This window comes from Dendrobates tinctorius, unplaced genomic scaffold, assembly GCF_039654945.1.
Source record: "Dendrobates tinctorius isolate UK_male_01 unplaced genomic scaffold, ASM3965494v1 ptg000009l, whole genome shotgun sequence".
NCBI lineage: Eukaryota > Metazoa > Chordata > Amphibia > Anura > Dendrobatidae > Dendrobates > Dendrobates tinctorius.
In genome coordinates, this window is record NW_027361677.1 from 18,610,163 (window position 1) to 18,623,139 (window position 12,977).

The following is a 12,977-nucleotide window of genomic DNA, read 5'->3' on the forward strand; positions in this document are numbered from 1 at the left end:
ATATTTCTGGTCCGTATTCTACGGTCCGTGCCAATCGCAGCATGCTGCGATTGTCAGCGTACTACGGCCGTAGTACGCCAATGCAAGTCTATGGGTGCGCAAAAAATACGGATTACACACGGACCACACATGTGACTTGCGAGAAATACGCACCCGGTGTCTTAGAAAAGCCGGCAATTCAGTGAGCTATACAGTAAACACACTGACAGGTTTAATAAAGAAAGGATATATACACATAATACATGTGTGTGTGTATATATATATATATATATATACACACACACACACACACACACATACACACACGTGTATATACACACATTGTGACAAACATATATTTCACAGAGTTCCTCATAGCAGAATAGCCGCTAATTAAATTGCTAGCTTCTATCAAATAATTCCCCAACCCAACATGAAAGGACTCATGCTTTACATTTAGTAAAGCATTGCATTTCATGTTTTGTTATATGTCCTTGACTAATAATTAGATGAGGGATTGTGTGCAAAATTTGGGAGGTGTAGGTGTTATTTTAAGGGGTTAATTCTTTGTTAAAAAATGCATGGGCTTCCCATTGCCCTATATTGGTGGCGAGTGGGTTAATCTAACAAAGGGTTAATGTCACCATTAGATTGTAAGGTGACATTAACCCTTAGTTATATTAACCCATTCGCCACCACTACAGGGCAATGGGACGCCCACGCATTTTTTTAACGAATTAACCCCTTAAAACACCTACACCTCCCAAATTTTGCACACAAACCCTCATCTAATTATTAGTCAAGGACATAAAACATGAAATGCTTTACTGAATGTAAACCATGTGTCATTATGTCGAGTTGGGGAATTATTTGATAGAAGCTGGCAATAAATAAAAATATATATACACATACACACAGTGTATATATATATATGCATTCTATGTGTCTATATCTATTTCGTCTGTTAGAAACCCTGTCATAGGGCTCCATTATATGTCCATTTTGCAAGGTGGCGAGAAAATCTCGCCATACGGATGCAGACATGCGCAAAATACGCGACCACACCTTGCTTACGGATGACATACGGAGCACTATTTAGGGGTCATTCATCCGTATTACGCCTGTCAACTACGGACCGTATTTTGCGTCGGTTTGTGTGACCCCGGCCTTAAGCTTGGACTGGCCGGCAGCTCCCTACACCAGAGTGAGAGCTGCACAGAAATGCATGGTTTCACGCTACGGTGAGGAGAGCTGACAGCCAGTCCTGGCATTGCGTTGCAATCCTTATCCAAGTCTAGCTTTGACTTTTCCTTAACGGGTGAAAAGAAATAAGTGTCCTTGTTTGGGGATACCACCCATTTTTTCCCAGAACAGAGGGCTGTAAAAAGTCAAGAGCAGCACTAAAGGGGCCACTAGAAAGCTGGCACAGCCACTTAGGAAATGAATGGACCTCTGGTGGGGTCCGTGCACTGCTGCTTTACTCTAATAGAAGTGCCCCATTGGTGCAGGTCCCAGTGGTCAGACCACCATGTATCAATAATTTATAACCTAGCCAGTTGATTAAAGAAATTGTTTTCACTGGACAAGACCTGTAAGGTTTCATCACTATTGTAACAAGGTGTAAAATTATGACCCATCTCAAATATTGCATTTATACGTTTTTGAGACTTTAGATATATAGTCCTGTTCAGAGTAAATCTACTGTATGTGGCCTTGTGACACAATTTGATTACAGCCCGCTTTATAAGTACCATATTTGAGATGGGTCATAATTTTCAGCGAATCAGCGAATGAATTTTGACCGACATATTTGTACTTAAAGCAATAAAGATTTATTTATCCAGAAGAGAAAAAAAATCCAGTGCGTTTCTTAGAACTACATGTAGGTTACACAAGACTAATCAGAAGCACTGACGCCAGGTGTAGAAGACGTGGCAGGTCTGGGAGGGCCTAAACCGTTCTTGACACGGGACGGACATAATTATACGATTTCCAGCCACAATACGGAGGTTCAGTAGGGCTTATTCCACTGGCCGGTTCTTCCACGACCTCTAGGGAAAAGAAAGAATTGTATCAGAGAAATCCAATGGAAGCACTGAGAATATCCACATTACGCAGTTTTTATGTGATAAGACTGGGGGTATTTTAATTGGGTCAATTGCAAAAATAAAAAAATTTTGACATAAGTATTAGCACTGCCTTACCAGAGATATTCCATAAACGAAACAGACCCCAATTCTAGTCTCACACAAAACACTTAGTCCCAATTAGAACATATGGATGGATCCAGCTCTATTAGCCAAAAAGAAGAACCCCTCCTCAAGGGTCCAGTTCAGGAAGTGGGCGCTTTGTGGCACCCACCACTTAAAATTTCTCCCTAATTTTTCTTTAAAGAATCCATGCCCTTTCTACACCTTTTTCCCCTCCACCCAAATATGCGATTGCACGTAGAGAGACAAGAAACCTTCCAGAAGGCTTTATCGGTGCCTTAAGAGATTTGCCAAATTTTTCCAACTGTCTTGGAAGTATCAGAGATGTTTAGGAAGAGTTGGCAAACACTGGCCATGATGCCTCAAGTTCTATTCCAGGCCAGATATCGCAGCATAAACCACTTTACTGGTTTCCCCCTTTACAAAAACTAAATACACAGACCTGTATGGACGAGTCCTGGGCCTCTGACCTCTCTGGAAGTTTCCCCTGGTCCCTCGGGCTCTTCCACGGAACCCTCCCCTGTCTGTGCTGCTAATGCCGGGCATGTTTGTCCTCTTTGGTAGAACCTAGAGGGCAGAATACAAACAATTAAGGATCTATATTTAGAAGTGAAACACGCATGTTAGAACATCTGTACAATAAACTAGTGAGCACTACCTATATTGGCCTATATTAGCACGTGAACAGTCAGTTCCTGAAGTTTGTGTTGGAAACTAAAAAAACTGGGCAAAACAAGAGTCCGAGTGACTGGCACAGAGGCCAAATTCTAAGGCAAAGACAACTGGGTCAAACGGCTTTGGTGTTCAATCATACAGATCATCACAGTGTGCCACCTATGGGGGTTGCACACTTGCAGACCAGTCCAGGTGCCATGCTGATACTTGTCCACCACCAAACGCACCTGCAGAGAGTATAGGAACTGGACTTAGTGGTTAGATGGGGGAGAGTGGATCTGCCACATCCTCAGGTTGAGATTGTGGAAACCTTTTGGGTTGTGTAACGACGCCCGATGGCTGCACCAAATGTGGGAATGGTTTAAGTTGTTGACATGTCACCAAATCGATCACCAGAGGGATGTGCTCAGAAGACAGGTCATATCCATGGCAGTTCACACCAAGCAGATTAATAGACAAAAGGAGCTCCTGCTTACATCTTTATAGCCATTCTGGTTTTATGGTGGATTGGGATATATTATACATTCACACTGTTCTCCACATCTATAATCTCACCTTGATTGTTCGTCCTCGGAACACAGATTCGTCCATTGCAACGGCAGCTTCCATTGAGCTCTTTTCTGCAAACTCTATATATGCATATCTATAGGATAAGTTGGGACCAGTAAAGTTACGTCTCCATTATAAACCCCCAGTGCAGAGTGGAATCTTCTACCAGTACCTTATCTTCCATGCACACAACTTAAGGAATTCAGTTTATTGAACTTTAACCAAGCACAGTCATTAAGACATGGATAGAAGACATCTTAACGAGGCCTTTAACCACAGTCTTCACTTACCCTTTGGGATGTCCAGAAAATTTGTCGCATAAAATTGTGATCCGGTTGATGCACCCACAACTGCTGAAGTGAGATTCTAAATCCTGGGCTGTACCTCCATAATCCACCTGTGACGATAAGATGCAAAGACTTAACCCAAATTATTAAAGAATTACCAATCACACTAAAAATGGCCAAATCATGCTCAGATTTTTCTCTCGGCAGAAGCCAAATCACTACAGCTAGTGACATAAAAATTTAGATTTTATTTCTTCCCAGTGGACTGTCAAGCAATCTCAATCGCTTAGTCATAGTCAATAGGAACAGAACCCCAACAAGGTTCTTCCATTTTCTGGTCAGGCTCCTTTAGAGGAGGTCCCAAGTAGGAGACCCAAGAGTTCAGTATAGAGATAGATACCAAATGTACTGTTGATAGTAGGACTGAAGTAAATTCCAAATTAGTGAGGAGAGTTCTTAAAGACTTACGTTTCCTACATATACAGAACGTTTATCAGCCTCCCGCTTCTCTTCTGCGCTCAAAGAATAAGGAAGACCTAAGAAATGGAGTCAACAGCATGTGTTAGCTTGTGTGCCAGATGGCCTATGGATAACCAGTAAAAAGTAAGATAGGCATGATAGGAAGAAAGAACACATCAGAAGACAGTTACTATATATTATCCACTGCTCCAATAACCAAAGGAACCCATGCACATGACAGTAGAACCAGAAGTTTAAAAAAAAAAAAAAAAAAATTGCAGCGTGACTGGAGAGGCAACATCAAGACAATGCTCAAAAATAGAATAGATTTGTAGGTGGTGGTCACAGATCGTTCTTCTCTCCTCCTGTCCATGTCACTACTTGTAGTACGAGGCGGTCCCTGCTGCCAGTTCAGCGGATGGCAAGACGTGTGCTGCGAGATGCCGCAAACGTCTCAAGAGCATGGAGCAGTTAATACGACATGGACCCATTACACGAGGATTCACGCGCGCCAGACACGTCATCAACCCAGCAGCGGGACAAGTATCTTCTCCTTTGTGTGAGGAGGACAAGGACTACCAGATCTCCACAGAAATGGCCTATAGAGGGTACTCGTGGAGCACATTTATGGCCAAACCGACTACATGGGCAGATGTCCTGTAGTGGGACCTTACGTCCCAGCATCTTGCAGCTCAATTGGCATTAACCAGAGGCCACAAGAATTGCAGGTTTACCGTTCTCTGCACAAACAAGAGCAGGTTCACACTAAGCACATATACATAAAAAGTAGATTAGATTACCTACCAACTTTAGAGTTCTCATCTGTTGTCTCATCCCCGGTCAGTCCCTTCAGTCGTTCCGCCTCTTCTTCCATCTCCCGTACCCGCATCTTTATGGCTTTCAATTCCTGGAGAATGCATGTACCCAGTGACTACAAGAGTACTATTAGTTACTGCACAGTAAAATATCATCTCACTAAAGACTATGGGTACAGGCCAACTATCTGCAAATTCCACTGAAATTGGACAATTATTTTAGGGTGACATTTGCACAAGAATTTTGATTTGCCACTGAACGTGTATACTGCAAGTCCCCTGCCTCTAATCATTACTACTCCAACGGGTCTATCAGTGTGGCTCTAGTGCGTGATATCAATCTCGAATCAATCTCCGACAGCGGCATTTAACACGTGCCAGCCAGAAGCGTGTCACAAGACTCACCCATCAACGCCCCTGTCACATGATCGCAGGGCGCATATGGATTGCCATGTCAAGCAGGGTCTGCAGAAGACTCCCGTGCGTGTCATTGGTCTCAGAAAATTTTGGATTTTTTTCTCTCCACTTAAAAAAACAACTTATACATGTTTGGTGTCTATGAACTCGTAATAACCTGGAGAATCATAATGGCAGGTCAGTTTTAGCATTTAGTGAACACGGTAATTAAAAAAGGAGAAATTGTGGAATTGCACGTTTGTTTATTTTTGCAACTTCACTGCATTCGGAGGTTTTTCCCCCTACCATTTTCCATCAAGCTATGTGGTAAAAAAAAAAAAAAACCCATACACAAGCCCTTACATAGCTATATTGACAGAAAAAAAAAAAAAAATTTTGGCTCTTGGAAGAGTGGAAGGAAACGCAAAAAAAAAAAAAAAAAGCCAGATGCAAGTTTGATATTGCCAAATTCACACTGACCCGGAGAATCGTGTTTCCAGATCATTTTGAATGAAAGCGCATTACAGTAAATGGCTGCCCACTCTCCCCAGTCCCACAAGCTCGCTGCCTTGGGGTAATCCTTGATGCTAATCTCTCCTTCAAACCACATATCCAAGCCCTTTCCACTTCAACTCAAAAATATTTCACGAATCCGTTCATTCCTCAACCAAAAATCTGCAAAAACCCTAGTCCATGCCCTCATCTCTCCCCTTAACTACTGCAACCTCCTGCTCAGTGGCCTCCCCTCGAACACTCTCGCACCCCTCCAATCTATTCTAAACTCTGCTGCCCAACTAATCCACCTGTCCCCCGCTATTCCCCAGCTTCTCCCCTCTGTCAATTCCTTCACTGGCTCCCCATTGCCCAGAGACTCCAGTACAAAACCCTAACATACAAAGCCATCCACAACCTGTCTCCTCCATACATCCAGGGCCGGCATTATGGGCAGGCAGACCAGGCAGCTGCCTAGGGCCCCCGCTCCTCCAGGGGCCCCCAGCCAGCGGCACATCACACAGCCACTATGGGGCCCCTGTGAGGCAGGAGGGCCCGCCTGCCCCCAGCGCCGACTCCCGCCGCCGCACTGAAGGAGGCAGTGATGGGGGAGAGAGCGTCAGCTGTATTATACCATACTGGGCTGTATTATTCCATTCTGGGGTGCTATATACCATGCTGGGCTGTATTATACCATTCTGGGGGGGGCTATATACCATGCTGGGCTGTATTATACCATTCTTGGGGGGGGCTATATACCATGATGGGCTGTATTATACCATTCTGGGGGGGGGCTATATACCACGCTGGGCTGTATTATACCATTCTGGAGGGGGGGCTATATACTATGCTGGCCTGTATTACACCATTCTGGGGGGGCTATATACAGTACCATGCTGGGCTGTATTATACCATACTGGGCTGCATTATTCCATTCTGGGCTGTATTATACCATGTTGGGCTGTATTATTCCATTCTGGGGTGCTATATACCATGCTGGGCTGTATTATACCATGCTGGCCTGTATTACACCATTCTGGGGGGGGGGGGGTATATACAGTACCATACTGGGCTGTATTATTCCATTCTGGGGTGCTACTGTATATACCATGCTGGGCTGTATTATACCATGCTGGGCTGTATTATACCATGCTGGGCGGGCTGTATTATACCATGCTGGGCGGGCTGTATTATACAGCCCAGCATGGTATACAGCTTGTATACCATGGTGGGCTGTATACCATGGTGGGCTGGGCTGTATACTATGCGGTGTGTTATATACCATGTAGGGTACATTTTACACTATATTCTATAGGGGGAGGCTGTGTTAAATAATATGAAGGGCTACATTATATTCTATGGGGAGGTGGGCTGTATTATATTCTATGGGGGACGCTGTATTATAGTTATTATATGAGGAGGGGCTACATTATACTATATAAGGGGCTTCATTATATCCCATGAGGGGGTTGCCATATATTCTATGGAGGGGCTGCATTATACTATATGGGGGGTGGGACTGCATTATATACTATGGGGAGTTACATTATATTCTGTGGAGTGGCTGCATTATATTCTATGGGGGTTACATTATATTGTATGGCGGGGCTGCATTATACTATATGTGGGCTGCATTATGCTGTATCGAGGACTATGGGGAATACATTATATGAAGAACTATGGGGAGCATTATGCTATGGGAAGTGATTTGTACTACATGGGTGACTATGGCGGTGCATTATACTATATGGAGTGCATTATACGGAGGACTGAGCAGTGTATTTTAATATATGGAGGGCTATGAGGAGTGTAGTATACTATATGGAGGACTGAGCAGTGTATTTTAATATATGGAGAGCTATAAGGAGTGTATTATACTATATGGAGGACTTTGGGGCAGATTATATTATATGGAGGACTATGGGGTGTAAACTGTAGATGTCCTGCTGATAACATGATACTGTATGGTGATCTCTTAGGGTGGTTTCACATTAACGTTGCAGGCCGCTAAGCCCCCCGCTCTCTGCCGCACCTACTTCGGTAGCTCCGCCTACGGGCGCATGACGCTTTAGCACTGGGGACGCACACGGCCGCCGCTAAGCCCCGCCACCTGCCGCGCCTCCTCTGGTAGCTCCGCCTATGTGCGCATGACGCTGCATGCGTCCTGCATCCCCTATCTTTAGCACTGGGGACGCAGGCTGTGTGCAGGTATGTGTTTGGCCGTGCGTCCTTTTGACGGTGCGCCGAGCGCACCAAATTGCAACAGGTTGCGTTTGGCGCACGGCCTGCGTCCCCAGTGCTAAAGATAGGGGACGCAGGATGCATGCAGCGTCATGCGCCCGTAGGCAGAGCTACCGGAGGAGGCGCGGCAGGTGGCGGGGCTTAGCGGCGGCCGTGTGCAGGCCGATGCTGCGGCCTGAAACGCTAATGTGAAACCACCCTTAGGGTGTGTGCACACGTTGCGGATTAGTCTGTGGCTTTTTCTGCAGAGAATCCATATCTCTTGGCAGAAACTGCAGGGTAAAACACATGCATTTTTTCTGCGGATTCCTAGCATGTGTACAGCGGATTTGATGCAGGTTCTAGTGCGGTTTGGCAGTGTGAATGAGAGAGAGAGATTGATTTGTATGTCCCGGAACATACACTGCAGCTGCGGTCTCGCAAAAAAGACGTAACATGCTGCGGAAAATAAACCGCAGCAAATCGGCGCGGAATTTTCCGCAGCATGTGCACAGCGGATTTGGTTTTCCATAGGTTTACATTGTACTGTAAACTGCATGGAAACTGCGGCGTAACCGCAGCAAAAAACGCAACGTGTGCACACACCCTTAGTGATCGTTCTGTTCCCATCATTCTTTCTCAGATGGTGGAAAGAGGCCGGGAAACAAGCATTGAACAACTTCAATTTTGACGATCATTTAGCGGCCCGAACTCAGTGCATGTAAATACAATCGAAATGCTTCTGTGTGATGTGCAGTATGTTAGCATTTGGGGCCCCATTTTAAACTTTGCCTAGGGCCCCACTTTGCCTAAAACCGGCCCTGCATACATCTGTGACCTCGTCTCCTGGTACTTTGCTGCACGCAACCTCCGATCCTCACAAGATCTCCTTCTCTACTCCCCTCTTCCCACAATCGCATACAAGATTTCTCTCGCGCATCACCCCTACTCTGGAACTCTCTACCACAGCATATCAGACTCTCACCTACCATGGAAACCTTCAAAAAGAGCCTGAAGACCCACCTCTTCCGACAAGCCTACAACCTGCAGTAACCACCGATCCACTGTATCCTCACCCATCCCATGTAGATTGTGAGCCCTCGCGGGCAGGGTCCTCTCTCCTCCTGGACCAGTTATGACTTGTATTGTTTAACATTATTGTACTTGTTTTTATTATGTATACCCCTCCTCACATGTAAAGCGCCATGGAATAAATGGCGCTATAACAATAAATAATAATAACAAAAAAGAAGTTCTCTAGTCAATAAAAGATTAAATCTTAGCACCGCACTATAGGAACGGCAGAGCACGATAGGACTCCAACTCACAGGATCGTCAAAGTCTCCATCTTCATGGTGGCCCCTTTCACCGCTGCCAATCTCCAGTTCTGAATCCTTCCCAGACATTTCCCACCTTACATCCCAGTCGGGAGGCAATTGGCTGTGGTTGCCCCACACCTGACTACCGTAGCCCAGGCCTGAAGAACACAACAGGAGAGCAAGCAGACATCAATGCTGAAAAATCGGTCCCAGCTGCTCGTAGTCATGGTCACATGGCAGCGGCCGCCATATTGTAACACAATGGTGCCTATATAATAGATTAAATACACAACTATCTAGAAACACAGATCGATCAACTCCAGAGCACGCGTCTGGATGTTTTTGGTAACCATTGCAATTTATTTATTTTTTTTGCCATGGCAGGAGGCAACTAAACACCAAGCACCTCTGATTTACCTGTGTGTATCATGACCCTCACACCAAGACTCCCACAGAAAGCTGCATGACTGCAAGGAGGAGACGGACATTCCTAATACAGCCCCCCTCATATTGCACACAGTCATGCCACCCTTTCAGGCCCAGGAGAAAGGCCCTAGTACTCTGCGCTAAGGACCTGCGGAGTCTCTGATGGTGATGCAGGGGTTAATGAGACAGGTGCAGAGGCAACCAGGAGGGCTGAATTTAAGGGGAGTGGTGCAATGGAAAATTTAGGCGGTTGCCCATGGAAACATAACGAGATTAATACTTTATTTGCCCACTAATTTTTATATCAGTGGAGTTGGTTGCTATGGGCACGTTCATAGCAACAGGCACCATTACTACTCCTAGGTAGGCTTGGGAGGCCTAGTAGGCCTCGTGGGTCGGGTCAGCCAGCTAAAGCAAAATCAGATGTAGCCTGTGGAAAAACATAACCTAGTACACATATATAGGTCGTTACAGGCAACAGTGTCGATTTTGGGCTGAATCCGTTAATTGCGTACCTACAGTAACCAGTCAGAGCTTGACTGTCATTGTCTATGTTGCTCTGGATAAATGGAATAGGGTTCGGTTGCTATAGGTAACAAGGGGGCTACGTTCCCCGGACAGTTTTGATATAAAGCCCCCTGGTATCACTGGATTTCCAGGGCAAAGTAACATATATATATATATATTATTTTATACCATTTGCAGCTTTTTTAACATTGAGGCCTCATCCAGAATCCATTTTTCACTCATACATACAGATTTTCCTCAGCGTTCGTCCGTGTTCACACTGGATTTTTTTATTTTGGACATGTTCAAAAACTAGCAGAAACTGCTGTAGGAAACCTTTTTGGGGGGTTCAAGGCATTTTGGAGGAGGTTTTTTTTACCTGAAGCAGTTTTTGAAGTGTTTTTTTTTTTGCAGCTTTTTATTTATGACCGTGCCTAGTTTGGAAAGGTTTCCTTCAGGATCGTCTTCAAAGACGTGACGTGCGCTGTATTCCCCCCCCCCCAAGAGCGTTCTATAAACCTATTCAAGGGAAAAATAAAACTCGTCATGTGAACAGTAAAGTGGATTTTCCATAGAAACTAATTGCAAGTTTCTGAGGAGCATTTTGGAGAAGGACCACACAAAAAAGACCTGAAAAAAAAAACCCAGTGTGAACATAGCCTTATGGATCAGCTTTTTCCTCGGGTTTGGATGAGATTTTCCTCAGTGTTGTGTCCACATGTCAGTGTTTCTCATACATAAATGAGTACTGGTGTATGGGGCCCCTGAGCTGGAGGGGCCCATCAGAGTGTTTTCATACAGGAGCATTGTGTGGAGGGAGCAGGGGGTGCAGTCACTGTGACAGACAGCTGGGAGAGCCAGTTAGTGATGAGCCACTGGAGGGCGGGACTTCCCACCAGCCAATCCCTGCTTAGCGCGGGCTCAGCAGCAGTGAGTGTTCTCCTCAGTCACAGTCAGTCAGGAGCAGCGCAGCCCCCGGGTGAGGAGTGTGACTGAGCCAGTGTGACGTGTATGGACGGTGTGATGACAGGCTCCAGCCCCTGCAGCAGACGCTCCGTCAGTGAGCCGGCTGTGTGCTCAGTGGTAGCCTGGCCTGACCCCTGTCTGTGTCAGCTATAGGACCTGATAAGAGCACAGCACGGTCTCTGCCGTCACCCCTCCACCTCTCACCACCTGCAGAAAAGCATAAGGCTGTGTGCACACGGTGCGGATTGTGCTGCGTTGTACAGTATCCTTTTATTCTATGTAAATAGAAAAACGCAGTGCCGAACTTTCCACGGATTTAAATCCGCAGCATATCAATTCTTTGTGTGGATTTCGCAGCGGTTTGGCAACTGCTCCATGACAGGTGTCAAACCGCAGGGGAAAACCGCAGGCTAATCCGCAAATAAACCAGAAATCCGCGTGGAAAATCCCGCAGCAGAATCCGCAGCGTGTGCACACACCCTAAGGGTATGTGCACACGCTGCGGATTTGGCCTCTGCGATCTGCAGCAGTTCTGCAGACAGTGTACAGTACCATGTAAGTCTATGGGATTTACAATCCGCTGTGCACATGCTGCTGTTTTTCAACTGCAGAAAAGCTGCGGTTTTGAATCTGCAGAAAGATTTGACATGCCAATTCTTTCTGCGGATTACCATCTTCTCCATTGTAGAGGTGATAAACCGCAGGTCATTTTACCTGCGGATCCGCAGATACAAATCCACGGGGAATCCGCAGGGTGTGCAAATAGCCTTAGGCTGCTGAGCCCAATCTTCCCCCTGACAGGACACGGCAGCCCCTCCCCCCCTGACAGGACACAGCAGACCCCCAACAGGAAACGGCAGTCCATGGCAGCCCCCCAACAGGACACACAGACCCACGACTGGATGTGGCAGCCCCCTGACAGGACATGGCAGACCATGTCAGCCCCCCAACAGGACACACAGACCCACGACAGGATGTGGCAGCCCCCGACAGGACACCGTAGCCTCCTGACATGACACGGCAGACCCCCCCCCCCCCCCTCATTCTCACAGGTGTCATTTACTTTCCAGACTGCTCTGAAAAATTCTTCTGAATGGAGCTGCGGTGTCCTGTCGGGGCAGATGGGGCACAGCAGCCTCATGTGTCTCTACAGGGAGCAGGGGGTCTCCAGGACGCTGCTTCTCAGGATTTATAGCTGAGGAATTGGCTCACCTCCCAGAGATGTCATGTAACAGAAACACGCTATATATGTATAGTTTACACACATCACAAGCACAGTATATGTAGAAGTATGCAAAAATGTGTCAGTATTGCAAAAAAAAAGTAATTGAGATCGGACTCCAGCATCAGAGGCCGATGGGAGAATATCTGCAGGGGGAATAAGGTGTCTAAGGCCAGGTTCATACTGCGTTAACGCTAGAGCATAACGCGATTGCGTTATGTTACACCGCTAGCGCAGATGCTTCATCTGCGCTAGCGGTGACAGACCCTCGGACGCTGCAGCCTGTGTCCGAGTGTCCGTCACTGAGTGACGGCACATCCCTAGCACATGCCGATTATGGCATGTGTTGGCGATGCGCCCCATAATGGGGGTTAATGGCAGCGCTAACTGATTGCGTTACACCGCGTTATGCCGCGGTGTAACACAATCCATTAAACGGAATACCTTAACGCAGT

At 46.2% G+C, this 12,977-nt stretch overlaps 1 protein-coding gene across 1 annotated transcript; it reads right to left on the bottom strand.

Moving 5' to 3' along the window:
- Positions 1–1,788: 1,788 nt before the first annotated feature.
- Positions 1,789–9,970, bottom strand: PABPN1L (PABPN1 like, cytoplasmic). The gene is made up of 8 exons (XM_073583478.1): positions 9,819–9,970; positions 9,411–9,559; positions 4,964–5,066; positions 4,169–4,236; positions 3,704–3,810; positions 3,420–3,507; positions 2,632–2,756; positions 1,789–2,030 (listed from the first exon to the last, which is right to left on the bottom strand). The coding sequence occupies exons 1-8, from the start codon at positions 9,829–9,831 to the stop codon at positions 1,991–1,993; spliced, it is 693 nt and encodes a 230-aa protein (XP_073439579.1). The 5' UTR covers positions 9,832–9,970; the 3' UTR covers positions 1,789–1,990.
- Between the last annotated feature and the right edge of the window lie 3,007 nt (positions 9,971–12,977).

Bases quoted from the DNA above. Each gene is read 5' to 3' on its own strand.
- PABPN1L (XM_073583478.1), bottom strand. The intron at 5,067-9,410 runs GTGAGTTGGAGT...TGCATTCTCCAG, and splicing joins ATGGAGACTTTGACGATCCT to GAATTGAAAGCCATAAAGAT. The intron at 3,508-3,703 runs GTAAGTGAAGAC...CTTATCCTATAG, and splicing joins TTTTCTGGACATCCCAAAGG to ATATGCATATATAGAGTTTG.